Raw genomic sequence first — 12838 nt, 5'->3', positions numbered from 1 at the left:
CATCTCCCGCCCTGATTTCTCCCTCTTTATTTTTCCCTTCTTTCTCCTAATGTCCTCCATGCTATTTCTTACATTCCACAAATAAATGAAACCATATGACAATTTACTTTCTCTGCTTGACTTATTTCACTCAGCATAATCTCCTCCAATCCCATACATGTTGATGCAAAAGTTGGGTATTCATCCTTTCTGATGGCTGCGTAATATTCCATTGTGTATATAGACCACATCTTCTGTATCCCTTGGACTGTTGAAGGGTATCATGCCTCCTTCCACAGTTTGGCAATGGTGGACATTGCTGCTGTGAACATTGGAGTGCATGTGGCCCTTCTTGTTACTACATATGTATCTTTGGGGTAAATGCCCAGTAGTGCAATTGCTAGGTCATAGGGTAGCTCTACTTTTAACTTTTTGAGGAACCTCCATACTGTTTCCAGAGTGGCTGCACCAACTTGCATTCCCACCAACAGCCTAAGAGGATTCCCCTTTCTCCACAACCTCTCCAATATTCGTTATTTCTTGACTTGTCAATTTTGACCATTCTAACTGGTGTAAGGTGGTATCTCAATGGGGTTTTGATTTGAATCTTCCTGATGGCTAATGATGATGAACATTTTCTTATGTGTCTGTTAGCCATTTGTGTTCTTCTTTGGAGAAGTGTCTGTTCATGTCTTCTGCCCATTTTTAACCTCTTTGTTTTTTGGCTGTTGAGTTTGAGAAGTTCTTTATGGATCTTGGATATCAGCCCTTTAACTGTAGTGTCATTTGCAAATATCTTCTCCCATTCCATGAGTTGCCTCTTTGTTTTGTTGACTATTTCCTTTATTGTGCAGAAGGCTTTTATCTCGATGAAGTCCCAAAAGTTCATTTTCGCTTTTGTTTTCCTTGCCTTTGGAGACATGTCTGTAATGATTCCTTTCTTTCTTTCTTTCTTTCTTTCTTTCTTTCTTTCTTTCTTTCTTTCTTTCTTCCTTCCTTCCTTCCTTCCTTCCTTCCTTCCTTCCTTCCTTCCTTCCTTCCTTCCTTTCGTCCGTCCTTTCTTTCTCCCCCCCCCCCTTCTTTGACACAGAGAAAGACACTGAGGGCGGGAACACAAGCGGAGGGAGTGGGAGAGGGAGAAGCAGGCTTCTTGCCGAACAGGGAGTCCGACTCAGGGCTGGATTCCAGTACCCCAGGATCATGATCTGAGCCAAAAGCAGTTGCTTAACAACTAAGCCACTCAGGTGCCCCAGGACTGATGCATTCCTTAAAAATAATTCCAAAGAAAACTTTAAGAAACAATGAGGCTTACTAGTGGGTATATGAGTTTGTGTCATTCTTACTTTTTTTGTGTGGACTTAAAACATTTCATAATAAAATACTTGTAAGAACACAAAAACAATTCAGTCATACATATTGCGTCTCTATTTCAAGTGTTCATTCCTGAAGCAGTACTTGCTTAATTCCTTTCAGTTTTTTAGGACGTTAGTGGTTTTTTAGCCTATTTATGAACAAATCTTAACTTGTCTTCTGAAATTTGTTCTTAGGCCTGAGAGTCTCCAAATTTGTTTACTTCCTGAGCTCATCTAATTTGAAAAATATACCAGGCTAGGAAAGATCCTAATCAAGTATTTTAAAAAATTGAATGCGAGAATAGTATGCCCTGTGGTATGTATAGTCAGATAAAGGTATGGTGATATATATCATATGTCCTGTCTCCAGCTTGGTTCCTGGCATGGGGCCAGGCCTGTGGCACCCCCCCCCCCATTCCCTCCACATCTCTCATGAGAAACAGGGACAGTAACATCATGTCTCTGCCTAAAAATTGAATTATAGCAATTCAGAAGAAGGGCAACAGATGAATTAATGGTTCAACACGTCCCTGCTTCCCCCTTTTGGGCAGCCTCAAACTTTCATCATTCCCGACCCCTTCCCACATTAAAAATGTTTACTGTCACTTTGAAAGTACCCTGAGGTTCTTAAGAAGGAAACCTACTTCCCTTGAAAAGCTTATCAGGTCTCTTTATCCTAGGGGAGCCTTGGAGACTTATTAAATCTTCATAAATAGGGAGCTCTGTGGTCCATTTTCTTGGAGGAGGAAGACAGAGGTGGATACATATAAAATCAAATAAAGCACCATCTCAAAGCTTTTGAAAGCATTTCTGTGCCATCTCTTTTTTATCAGGGTGCTTATTTAAATTCCCGATTTAGGGAAGGGAGTGCATGCAGCTATTTTGCTCATTGATTTCTTTGTGAATAATGTTATTTCAGGATTTGATTATATTTAAATTCACAGTCAGTGTTTTTGCGTTGCCGACCATCACCCAGCCAGAAGGTCTTTCTTGCAGAAGTTTGTAACTCGATATGCTAGTCAACTGCCAACCATGGGAAACAGGTTTAAGTTAACTACTAGTTGAAAAATTAATATATTTTTATTCTTCAAAACTCATGCTTCTCTGTCTTTAAGACTCGAGTATTTGAGTAACTATATCATCAAATGAGTGTAATAAATTATACTGCTATAAACTCCAGGGAAATTTTATTAATGTTTTTAATGTATCCTCATGTGAAATCAACATATGTTTTTTATATATTCATAAATTTATGGCTTCAAAAATCTCCAGTTTCAGGGTGTTACAAATGTTGTAATGGGTAGAAAATACATAATTGTGAAATGATGTTCTTGAATTTTCATTTACTCCTGATAACCATAAGCTCTTGCATATAATAATTAGAATGAAATTAAAAACTTGGAAGTAATCTTTCTGCAGCTTGGTTGCTTGGGGCCAAAGGAATTATTTCCAGAATAAGCTGGCAGGTTCCTGCTTGGGGAATTAGGACTCCAGTGTCCTTAACTTTAAAATAACTTGAATTTCATTTCATGCCTGTTTCACAAAGTGGTCATTCATTTTCATACTGAAGTATCACCAGGACATACCACATCCATAGAGATCAGTCAGTGAGTTTACTGTGTGTTCGGTTGATGTGAAGGACGGCGTTAAAAATGTTGGCCAGAGAGTTGGGTTAAAAAAAAAAAAATCTTACTACTGGTTGGTTCAGGGAATTGAGAGGTGGTCTTCCCTCATATTTATAACCACATTCTGGTACTTAGTAGGTTCACCATAAGAAGTTCTTGGAGAAGGAATGAAGGAATGAATCCAGAATGGTACTCTGTATTTGAGAGTTCATGAAGTAAAATGCTCTCTTTCCATGTCACTTTGCTGCCCTTGTAGTGGGATTGGTCGTGGCGATAGCCTCATGTCTTAGGTTTACATTTTTGGTCTCGTCGGTTAAGATGCAGGTTCGTGCCTCCTGGGTCCCAGGCTTACAATCAGGGCACAGCAGATGGCAATGGGGTGTAGACTGTGACCGTCTGGTCTATACAACAGACCTGAGACACAACCAGAAGCTGTTTTCAAGGATACATTTTTTTCCTTTTAGTTTTAAATTTCTTTTTACAAAAATTGTTTTTCTTTTCTTTCTTTCTTTTTTTTAAAAGATTTTATTTATTTATTTGAGAGAGAGACAGGTAGTGACAAGATAGCAAGAGAGATCACCAGCAGGGTGGAGAGGGAGAATCAGACTCCCACTGAGCAGGGAGCCCGATGTGGGACTCGATCCCAGGACCCTGGGATCATGACTTGAGCTGAAGGCAGATGCTTCACTGACCAAGCCACCCAGGCATCCCTACAACAGTAGTTTTGCTTCTCATTTAAAAAACCGCTGAAGTTAAACAAGTGGTATCAGTGCCTCTGAAATCATTTTTTCTGAAGTTCCAGAATGTTTTTAAAGAGAATATCATTCTTTATAGGTTTTGACTGTTTTGTTTTTCTGTATATCAGTATTTCAATTCAAATACTATCTTAACTTGTTTCTTTGCAGTTTGCCTGGTCTCTGGACAGTAAAATTAAAAGCCTTTTAGGGTTCTAAGTCAGTGTGGTACAAAAGGTTTTGGTTATCACTTCCCTAATCTATTAGCTGCTTTTCTCAGTTGGGGCCTTTCCAAAATAAACAGAGTACTTTAAATCCCCATCCACCACTTTTTTCTGTAATTTATTTTCTTCTCCCCCCACCCCCTGCACATAAAAGCACAATGAAATAAGTCATGTAAGTGCATGACCTTGTCCACTGGCTTAGCTCTTGTCTCCCAGGAGAATGGCGTCACTTCCCCTTGACCATGAGAGACTTCTCCACCCTATAATCCGGTTTTCCCGTCAGCCTCCCAGTTTGGTCCTTCTTGAGTGTTTCAAGTTTCATGTAGTCTCATCGAAAGTTTAATAAACTTGAGGGTCATGTATGACAAGACACAAAACAGAGGAAATAGGCAATGTTACAAGATGCGGAGACTGGTCAACCTATTACTAACATAGCATCTGGGAAGACGTCCTAATCCCGAACTCGTAAGAATTGTACTAAGCAAGGGCAACTGATTGTATACGTGGTCTGCCTTTGAGTTCAGAACTTTAACTGTCATTTAGATAATGCTTTCTGAGGCAGCCATAATGCTGTGATTTTTTTCCCCCCCAACTCCCAAACTTCTTCCCATATGTTGTCTCCGTAATCCCAATAGGGATCCGTGCTACACGTGGAACAGACAGGAAGGGACGGTATGAGATGAACGTGGATAGTTTGAGAAGGATTGCAAAGAAAGAAAAAGTGGAAAGCAGGATCAGAAAGGGTCAAACATAAAATACTAAATAATCATGCCAGTAAAAGAAAACTACTCACGTGGAGGATGGATTCGTCAAAACTCGTAAAATCGTACACCCCCCAAAAGGTGAATTCTACCATATGTAAATGTAAGAAGCATGGGGAAAAAAGAGGCAGCATAAATGACCACACATTGTCTGTACAGCAATGTGGATGTACTTAATGCTGGACTGTGTATCCCAAAATGGTTAAGTTGGTAAATTTATGGTATGTGTGTTTCACCACAATTAAGAACATTTAAATTCAGGTCTACAAAAAATGCAGTGTCTGTATAATGGACTATTACATAGTTACTGAAATAATTTCTCCGAAGAATTAGTAATGAAATGAGGGTCTGCTTGTTATATTAGATGAAAACTAATCCAAGGCTGAATTGTACTAGGATTTCACATCCGTAAGTCACTCAGAAACACGGGGTGATTAAATGCCAAAGTAGGGAGAGGGAAGGTCTTGGTGATGGGATTTAGAAAGACTGATTATTCTCCTTTACACTTCTTGGCGTATTATTAGTTTTCACGTACTCTTTTTGTAATCAATAAGAATGAAATCGTCAGCAGATATGTGCGATGATGGTATATTACTGAAACGGATTATCAATGATGTCATAGAGGCTCCTATTTAAACCGTAGCAGCCAAAAATCAGATCCATCCAGAGCCACTTTTTTTTTTTTTTTTTAAAAAGAGAGGGAGGAGCAGAGGGAAGGGAAAGAGAAGATCTCAGTGAGTGAGCCCAGTGCAGGGCTCCATGTCAGGACCCTGAGATCATGACCTGAGCTCCCAAATCAGGAGTCAGATGCTTAACTGACTGAGCTACCCAGGTGCCCCCACTCAGACCCAGTTCTTAAAAATGTATTTTCTTGCAGCGTCTGGGTGGCTTAGTTGGTTAAGCACCTGCTTTCTGCTCAGGTCATGATCCTGGAGTCCCGGGATCGAGCCCCGCATCGGACTCCCTGCTCAGTAGGGAGTCTGCTTCTCCCTCTTCCTCTGCCCCTTCCCCCCTGCTTATGATCTCTCACTCTCTCTCAAATAAATAAAAGCATTTTTTAAAAAAATTCTATTCTTCTAAGACTAAATATTTTAAAACATTGAACCAACTTTTAAAGCCAGATGTTGAGTGAAGCCTGTGTTTAGCTTTCTTTGCTGTGAATCTGCCATTGAACTGACCAGGTAAATCAAAGGTTTAAAAAAAAAAAAAAAGAATGTATAACAGAGAAGTTGGGAAGTACCGTTAGCAGACCAGCTAGCTGTAAGGAGTTAATACAAACTACAGAGCAGCAAGCCCTGGTTGAGGAAAGCACCTGCGGGTTGGAACCCTGAGCATCCTAAGGAAGACAGGGCCGGGAGAACAAGTGGCAGGGTTCCCGAGCCACTGGCTGGAGGGGAGGATAGAGCTTGTGGGGGTCCTTTGTGGGGGGTTCTCAAGCCTACACATGACTTCGGACCCTATAGCACCAGCATCCCAGGGAAATCACCTGGACACGATTTTGCAGCTTCCGTTCCGTAAGGCCAGTAGTTGGAAGAAAATGTGGAAGGGTTGCCTCTAGCCAGCGTCTAACGGAGTCCATTGTATCGATTACAGACAGAGGTCACGGAGAGCCCAGCCAGCTTAGGGTCCTTCAGGGAGCGGGGGGACACCGTGCACGAATGCATCCACCCGGAGCTTCCTCTTCCTTTTCACAGAAAAAAAAAACCCCATAAGTAGGCACACACGTTACACATTAATGTCAGGGGTTCCGTGGCTCCCAGGGTGAAAACTGCACATAAGTAATAGCATTCCATTGATTCAGCTGAAGAATTCACTCTCTGTTCAAAGGGACACTTTCATGAGACCTTTTGCCCTTCTGATTCTTTGAAAGTTATTTCTTAGAATTTGAACTTGGAATCTCTGAGGTAACCCAGACTGATGTAAGTTTCGCGAGTGTCACCTTGTGTTGGCCTTTTTCTTTTTCCTTTCCTTCCTTCCTCCCTTCTTTCCCCCTCACTCCCACACTCCCTCGTTTTCTTTCTTTTCCTCCTCCTCCTCCCTCTGCTCCTCCCGCACTCCCTCTGTCCTTTCTTTTGAGCTGCTTGCCACTTCTATGAAATCATTTCTTTTTCCCTCTTTTTTTTTCCCCTCTAGGAACTGTGAAGGACAGAATATTCGATACAAGACATGCAGCAATCATGTAAGTTCTGTAAGAAGAACAGCTAGACCAGTAAAACTCCTGGGTTCTTTTGGAAGATTATGTGTGCTGTAAAGCTAATGACCCCTTGGTACCCTTTGGGGAAAAGGTAAACATTTTTTAATGGACAGCAGATTTTGTGTATCTCATACCTTCCTGGCTTTTTGGGCCTTTTTATATTTATAAACTGATTTGGTAAGTATTTAGTAGTTTCTGAATTCGTGGAAACAATACCTGAGACCTGTAAATACCTTCAGAGTTCAAGTGCATTATGTACAGGGTGTCCCCCCCACCCTCACACTGTCTGAGATTGAGGCAGACAAGGTGTGACGATTTCTCTTTTGCAAATGAGGGCCTGGGGTAAAATTCCTTTCCCGTGGGCACAATGGGAGAGCACAGACTTGAACAGGTCTATGGTGTTCTTCCTGCTCCAAACCACCTGCCCTGTCCACCGTTCGAGGTGTTTAAGGGCGCTCTATCGGTGGTTCAAGAACATCCTACGTCAGGACACGGTTTTGTCCTGCAGACCTAGATGTGTCCTGGGAGGCAGCCCTGCCAGCCCGGGGCAGTAGCGAGCGGCGCTGGGAGCGAGACCTTCTGACCACAGGGCACAGCCCAGCCGCCAGTCTGTTCTCATCAGAGATAAAGCAGATGCGGTTGTCTCTCTCAACGGGCTTCAAACTCAGGTGGCAGGTGTGGGTACCTGTTTACTGGGCATTCAGACTGCTCCACCACTCGGCTCCTGGCCAGACAGACCGGTGTCCATCATGTCCCTGGAGGAATCTGGGGCCACAAAGCAAATAGATTTCACATGTCCTGTGACGGGGGGGGAGGGGCGAGGACTCGGGGGACGCACATGGGCGTGATGTGTAATTAAATGAGCTGAGGTCCAGCTGCGGGGTGCGGGAGGGAGGCAGAGAGGTTGACTTGGACCTTTAGCACAAACCCAGTCTGGCTTTGTTTTCTCCCGCAGGCACGAGCGGAGGGCTTTATCTCGGAGGGAGACATTTCTATGCACTGCCTTTTGCGCGGCCACATATTTTTGTTTGTTTGTCTTTGCTGTTGTTTGTTTTGAGGGCTTTTTTTCTTGTTACAAAAGGGCCGCTTTAACAAGTGACCACAAATTCCTTGCAGCCATTCGACGATAAATTACACCCAGTAGCCCACCCTGCCATGTTCTGAAACTGTCGGGGGACTTCGTGTTAAATGCCCAGATCAAGGTGTTGCCCTTTGAGATTTCAGTCTTGGGTTTCTGTGTGTGTGTGTGTGTGTGTGTGTGTGTGTGACAGAGACAGAGAGAGAGAGAGAGAGAGAGAAAGAGAGAGAGATTCTGCTCTTGTTAATTCTGAGAAGACACCTTTCTTCAGCACAAGGGGGTCTAGGAGCGTTGGGTCACACAGTGTAGACATACAATATAACCTACTAAAACCAGTGCATACTGGGTGCAATGGTTAGGATTTAGGTGAGCTTGAGGGAAGATCCCAGGCCCCTGAGGCCCCGTGGTCTTGGCAGGACCTGTGGTCTCTGCGCGAGGGCCCCTCTGGGAGGACCCTGCGGAAGCCTTTACCACCTGTAGGCTGCGGAGGGTTGGAGGGTTAGAAAGTGGTGACCAGTGGGCAGGACCGCCACGTGAATGTTGCCCTTTTTGGTTTTCTGAGTTGGGGTCTGTCGAGAGATTTCATAAGAACGCGGCATTAGTCACCATGCTTGTCTTTGCTAACTCAGAGATTGAAAAGAATTCCTGTTAGGGAAAGAAGTGGGGGCTGGTGGCAGGCCTTTCGGGGCAGAAGTGTTCAGGACACCCTCCACCTCCGTGTGCCAGGCTCTGGCTCTGCAGCCTCAGGTGTCCCGCGGATCAGAGGTGGCCCCGTGTAGTCCCCACGACAGGGCCGGTGGTCTCCCCAGGAGAGACGACACACTGTGTTCCTGGGAATAGACAATAGAAACATGGCCAGGATGTCAGGCACCGTGAGTGGACGTAACCACAGGAACTCAGGGTTCAAAGATAGTCACATCCTTTCTTGAATTGCTTCCTGCTTTATTAATTGAGGTTTAGAATCCCCCCCTTTGAGATCTCCCCCTTCCCGCTACCCAGGGTGGTGCCGAGAGCAGGAGGGGGGACCCGTCTGCCACCTACCTCCAGTGGGGAGAGAAGTGAGGTCCCGTCACGGCACGCCTGCTGTTGCTTCTCACGGCCATGCAGTGTCCCCGCTGCAGACAGGCCACACTCCATTGACAGTCAGGGGCTTCCCTTTTCCCTGGAAATGGGGCCCATCACCCCCTCTTCTGAAGGAAGCTGCCTTGAATGATTCCAAGACCAGGCGCTCTTACGAGGGAGATTTGCCTTGGGATTCAGAGACGCTGACGCCCGTATTTCCAGGGGCATGAGAGCCCCCGTCCGGGGGCCGCAAGATCCCCCTGTTCCCACCTGAGGGACCTCACCGTCCCAGTCTTGGTGATCAGGGAAGCCTGGCCCGGGGAGGAACACAGGTCACTGCCGGGGGACCCCAGAGACCCTCCGTTCCCTCCCATCCCAGAGGTCGCCCGTCCTTTCTCTTCCTTCACATCGTCTGAAGGCTCAGGCTCTCTGCCTCGAAAGCACAGAGCTTGCCATCGGGGCAGGCCGGCTTTCCAACTCTTAACAAACATCAACAACAACAACCACAATAATTATACTAACTGACCCCCTGCATTCTGAATGCTGCTTCCTGTGGCACTTCCTGAACGCTAGGCATTGTTCTAAGTGCCTATCCATGAATCCACTGACTTAATCCCCATAATATCTCTACAAAGTAGATGTTATTTTGATTTCCACTTTTAAAAACCATTTATTTGAAAGAGGGAGAGGCGGAGAGAGAGGGAGAGAGAGAGAGAGAGAGACAGAATGAATCTCAAGCAGACTCCCCTGAGTGCAGAACCCTGTGTGGGGCTCCATCCCACAACCCTGAGATCATCACCTGAGCCAAACATCCAGAGTCAGATTCTCCACCGACCGAGCCACCCGGACGGCCCTTGCTTCCACTCTCACACAGGAGGAAATGTAGGAAACGTGTTCGGGGGCACAGAGCTGAGCTAGACCCCGGCAGTCGCGCTGCAGGCTCTGGAGTGCACACTTCTAGCCACTGTGCGATGCCAGACTGCCTCTTGGAAAGGAGCCTGCGAGGTTTGGAGCCTTGTCAGATGACCGGTGACAGCGAATACGACTGCTCCTCCTGCCTCAGGAGCCCATGACTCCCAGGGGGAGTCGCAGGAGCATCCCCCCTTCCGAGACCGTCATAGAACCACCAATCCCAGGAGCTGTAGGATAGACTTTCTGACGGGCCACAGTGGGCCAGGGACAGGGGTCAGGGAGAGGAGAGGCAGCGGAGGGGAAGTCAGGGAGAGGAAGTTCCCCATGGCCGTGGGCCTTCCGTGCCCCAGCCTCAGGGAGGGGGGTGTCCCTGCTGCAGGCGAGGCTCTTGCTTGACGCGGACAGACCCGACAGCAGCATTTCTGATGTCTGCCCAGGAAGAGTGAGCTCCGAGCACTCAAGGCAGGATCGAATGTCCTCCTGTGAGAAAGTGCGGATGTGATGGGGAGTGACATTCCGAGGGCAGAGAGGAAGAAATCCTACTCCCCCCGGGGCGGAATGAGAGGCACTGCTGGGGAGTGAGCACCACCCCGCCCCCCCCCCCCGCCCCCCCCACCCCCCGCTACAGCGGGCCTCCCTGCAGCGGCTCTCCCTGGGGTCATTCTGTTGGGGGAAAATGGGGCTTTGGGCTGGAACATTCCGTAACCCCCAGTAGCTGCCACCTTCAGAGAGAACCCTCCGGTCAGCACCCTGCAAAGAGCCCGACGGCCAGGCCCAGGCCCCTGAGGCCTCAGTGAAGACCTTCCCTTACCGGGCGTCTCCCAGAGCAAGTGGAGACTTTCCAAGGGAAGGCACGCCTGTCAGCAAGGAGTTCTAGTACTTGAAACCACTGACCTCTCCTTTTTGTATCGGGGTTTACGGGATCAAAGGCAGGGCTGGAAGAGAGCAGAAGGAAAACGCCTTTAAAAACAAGCATATCATGATTTGGTCCGAGGGTTTTGCAGCATGGACACGTGTTTATGTGAGCAGGGAGGGAACAGTGGTGGATTCTGCATGGTGGGGTCCCTGGCAGCTTTCCAGAAAAGACGGATGACATTTGATGGGACCCTTGAAAGACTCTCCATGCCATGGGTCCTGTGGACGGCTGAGCTCTGGCAGTTTCCTCGTAGAGGTGTTCTTTATTTTGCACTGTCGCTGCTCCTACTCTGGTCCAGCCTGCCGTCATACAGGTCCTTTTAAAGTGCCACGCTTGCAGTCCCCTCCGTGGGTCCTGCCTTGCCTTCAAGGACCTCCAGAATCTGCTTAGACTCTCTTGTGTTCAGCTCACAAACGTCCACCCTTGCTGGTCACGCCCGGTCCCTGTCCCTCACTGCTACTGACTTCATTTCTGCTGTGTCCCTGTTGCTTGTATAGGAAAGATTCCTATAGTTGTCCTAAAAAACATCCTATCATCCCAAATCTCCTCTGAAACATCACTTTTCCGTGATGCACCATTTGCTGCCTTCTTATCATGGCCACTTATAATTCATTTCCATGCTAGAAATTTGGCTTCGGTGATATTAGAGGATGCCAAGTTGTAGTACACCTTGGACGTGAAGAGAAAATAAAAATTTTAAATTTGCTTACAGTAGGAATCCCATTCCTTCTAAGTCCCTACTCACTGGTTATCTAGGAAAAATGACCTAAATATGTAAACCATATTAAAGTTTGGTTCAGTCCCTTTATATAAATCATCCCTTAGCTGAAGGTCTATCCCTTTTTGCATAAAAATGTTCCATTGATGAGGTGATCTCCCTGTCCCTGCATTTCTCGCTCAGTTGTCCATGAGGATGACGTGTGTATCCTCTCGGCTTGAGGAGGGAGAAGAGATCTCTGTCTCTGGCACGGTCCTCCACGGGTACTGGTTGTGTCCTCCTCCTCCTCCTCTTCTATGCTTTCCAGGCTGGCTGCCCCCTCCTGACTGAGTCAAGTCTTCCTGATCTGGGATTTCTTCTTTCCTGATCAACTCCACTTCTTCAATTTTTTAAAATATATTTTTACTTATTCCGCTTAGACCCAGAGAGCATGCCGGAGGGGGAGGCACCGAGACAGAGAGAGAGAATCCCAAGCAGACGTCCCGCGGAGCATGGAGCCCGATGCCAGGCTCGATCCCAGGACCCTAAGATCATGACCTGCGTTTAAATCAAGAGTCAGATGCTTAACTGACTGAGCCGTCCAGGCGTCCTGCCACTTAATCAATTTTTAATTTAACACTTGGGACAATTTCATTTCCTTCACTGCAAAGCCTTCCTTGTGCGTCCATCAACACAAACAGTAACCCAGTGGGTCCCTGTAGGTCATGCGGCACACGCAGCATCTCCGATGAGACAACGGGCTCTCCACGCGATATCAGGCGACTAGATCTTTCTTTTCTGTTCTCCACAGACTGTCACCTAGGCAACGCCCCTAAAATATATTTAACCAGTGGGTTGTCTTAACCTATATGAGGAAATGCTTCTCAGGGAAAGGGAAGCAGAAGAACGTTTGGTATTCGAGCTTCCTAAATGTCAACTAAACTATTTAAGACACAGGAATCCCTAGATTGTCTTGAGCCAGCGCAGGGGACCCAGCAGAAGCCGACTAGACAGGCTTCGTGTTGACGCTGGAAGAATGCCAAGTGAATGCAAGTGTTTAATGCAAGCCCTCCATGTCTTCCAAGATTACTAGAAAGCGGTGTCATATCACGGAGCACTTGTCAGTCTGGTAATCAGTCTTGGCTCTGTCCTAGTCTCGCCGGGTGTCTTTGGCTAGTGACTGAAGACTTTGAGGATCCCAGTTTCCTCTGTTTATAAAATGAGGGTAATGATTCTGCTGACCCTACCTACCTCAAAGGGAATGTCAGTGTGACCCCTTGTAAACTGGAAAGCACTGTCCAGAT

The 12838-nt window shown here is 46.4% G+C and overlaps 1 protein-coding gene across 3 annotated transcripts in view; it reads left to right on the top strand.

Annotated features, from left to right (window-relative positions):
* ADAMTSL3 (ADAMTS like 3) overlaps window positions 1-12838 on the top strand; it is a 336446-nt gene that overhangs the window by 127175 nt on the left and 196433 nt on the right. For all 3 annotated transcript variants that reach the window (XM_032341952.1, XM_032341950.1, XM_032341951.1), the window contains exon 5: window positions 6809-6854. In XM_032341952.1, coding sequence (XP_032197843.1) covers window positions 6809-6854 — 46 coding nt within the window. The remainder of the gene's footprint in view (window positions 1-6808; window positions 6855-12838) is intronic.

Source organism: Mustela erminea, chromosome 5 (genome assembly GCF_009829155.1).
Source record: "Mustela erminea isolate mMusErm1 chromosome 5, mMusErm1.Pri, whole genome shotgun sequence".
Classification (NCBI taxonomy): Eukaryota; Metazoa; Chordata; class Mammalia; order Carnivora; family Mustelidae; genus Mustela; species Mustela erminea.
Note: the sequence above shows the minus strand (reverse complement) of the source record. Positions and strands in the feature narration are given on the sequence as shown.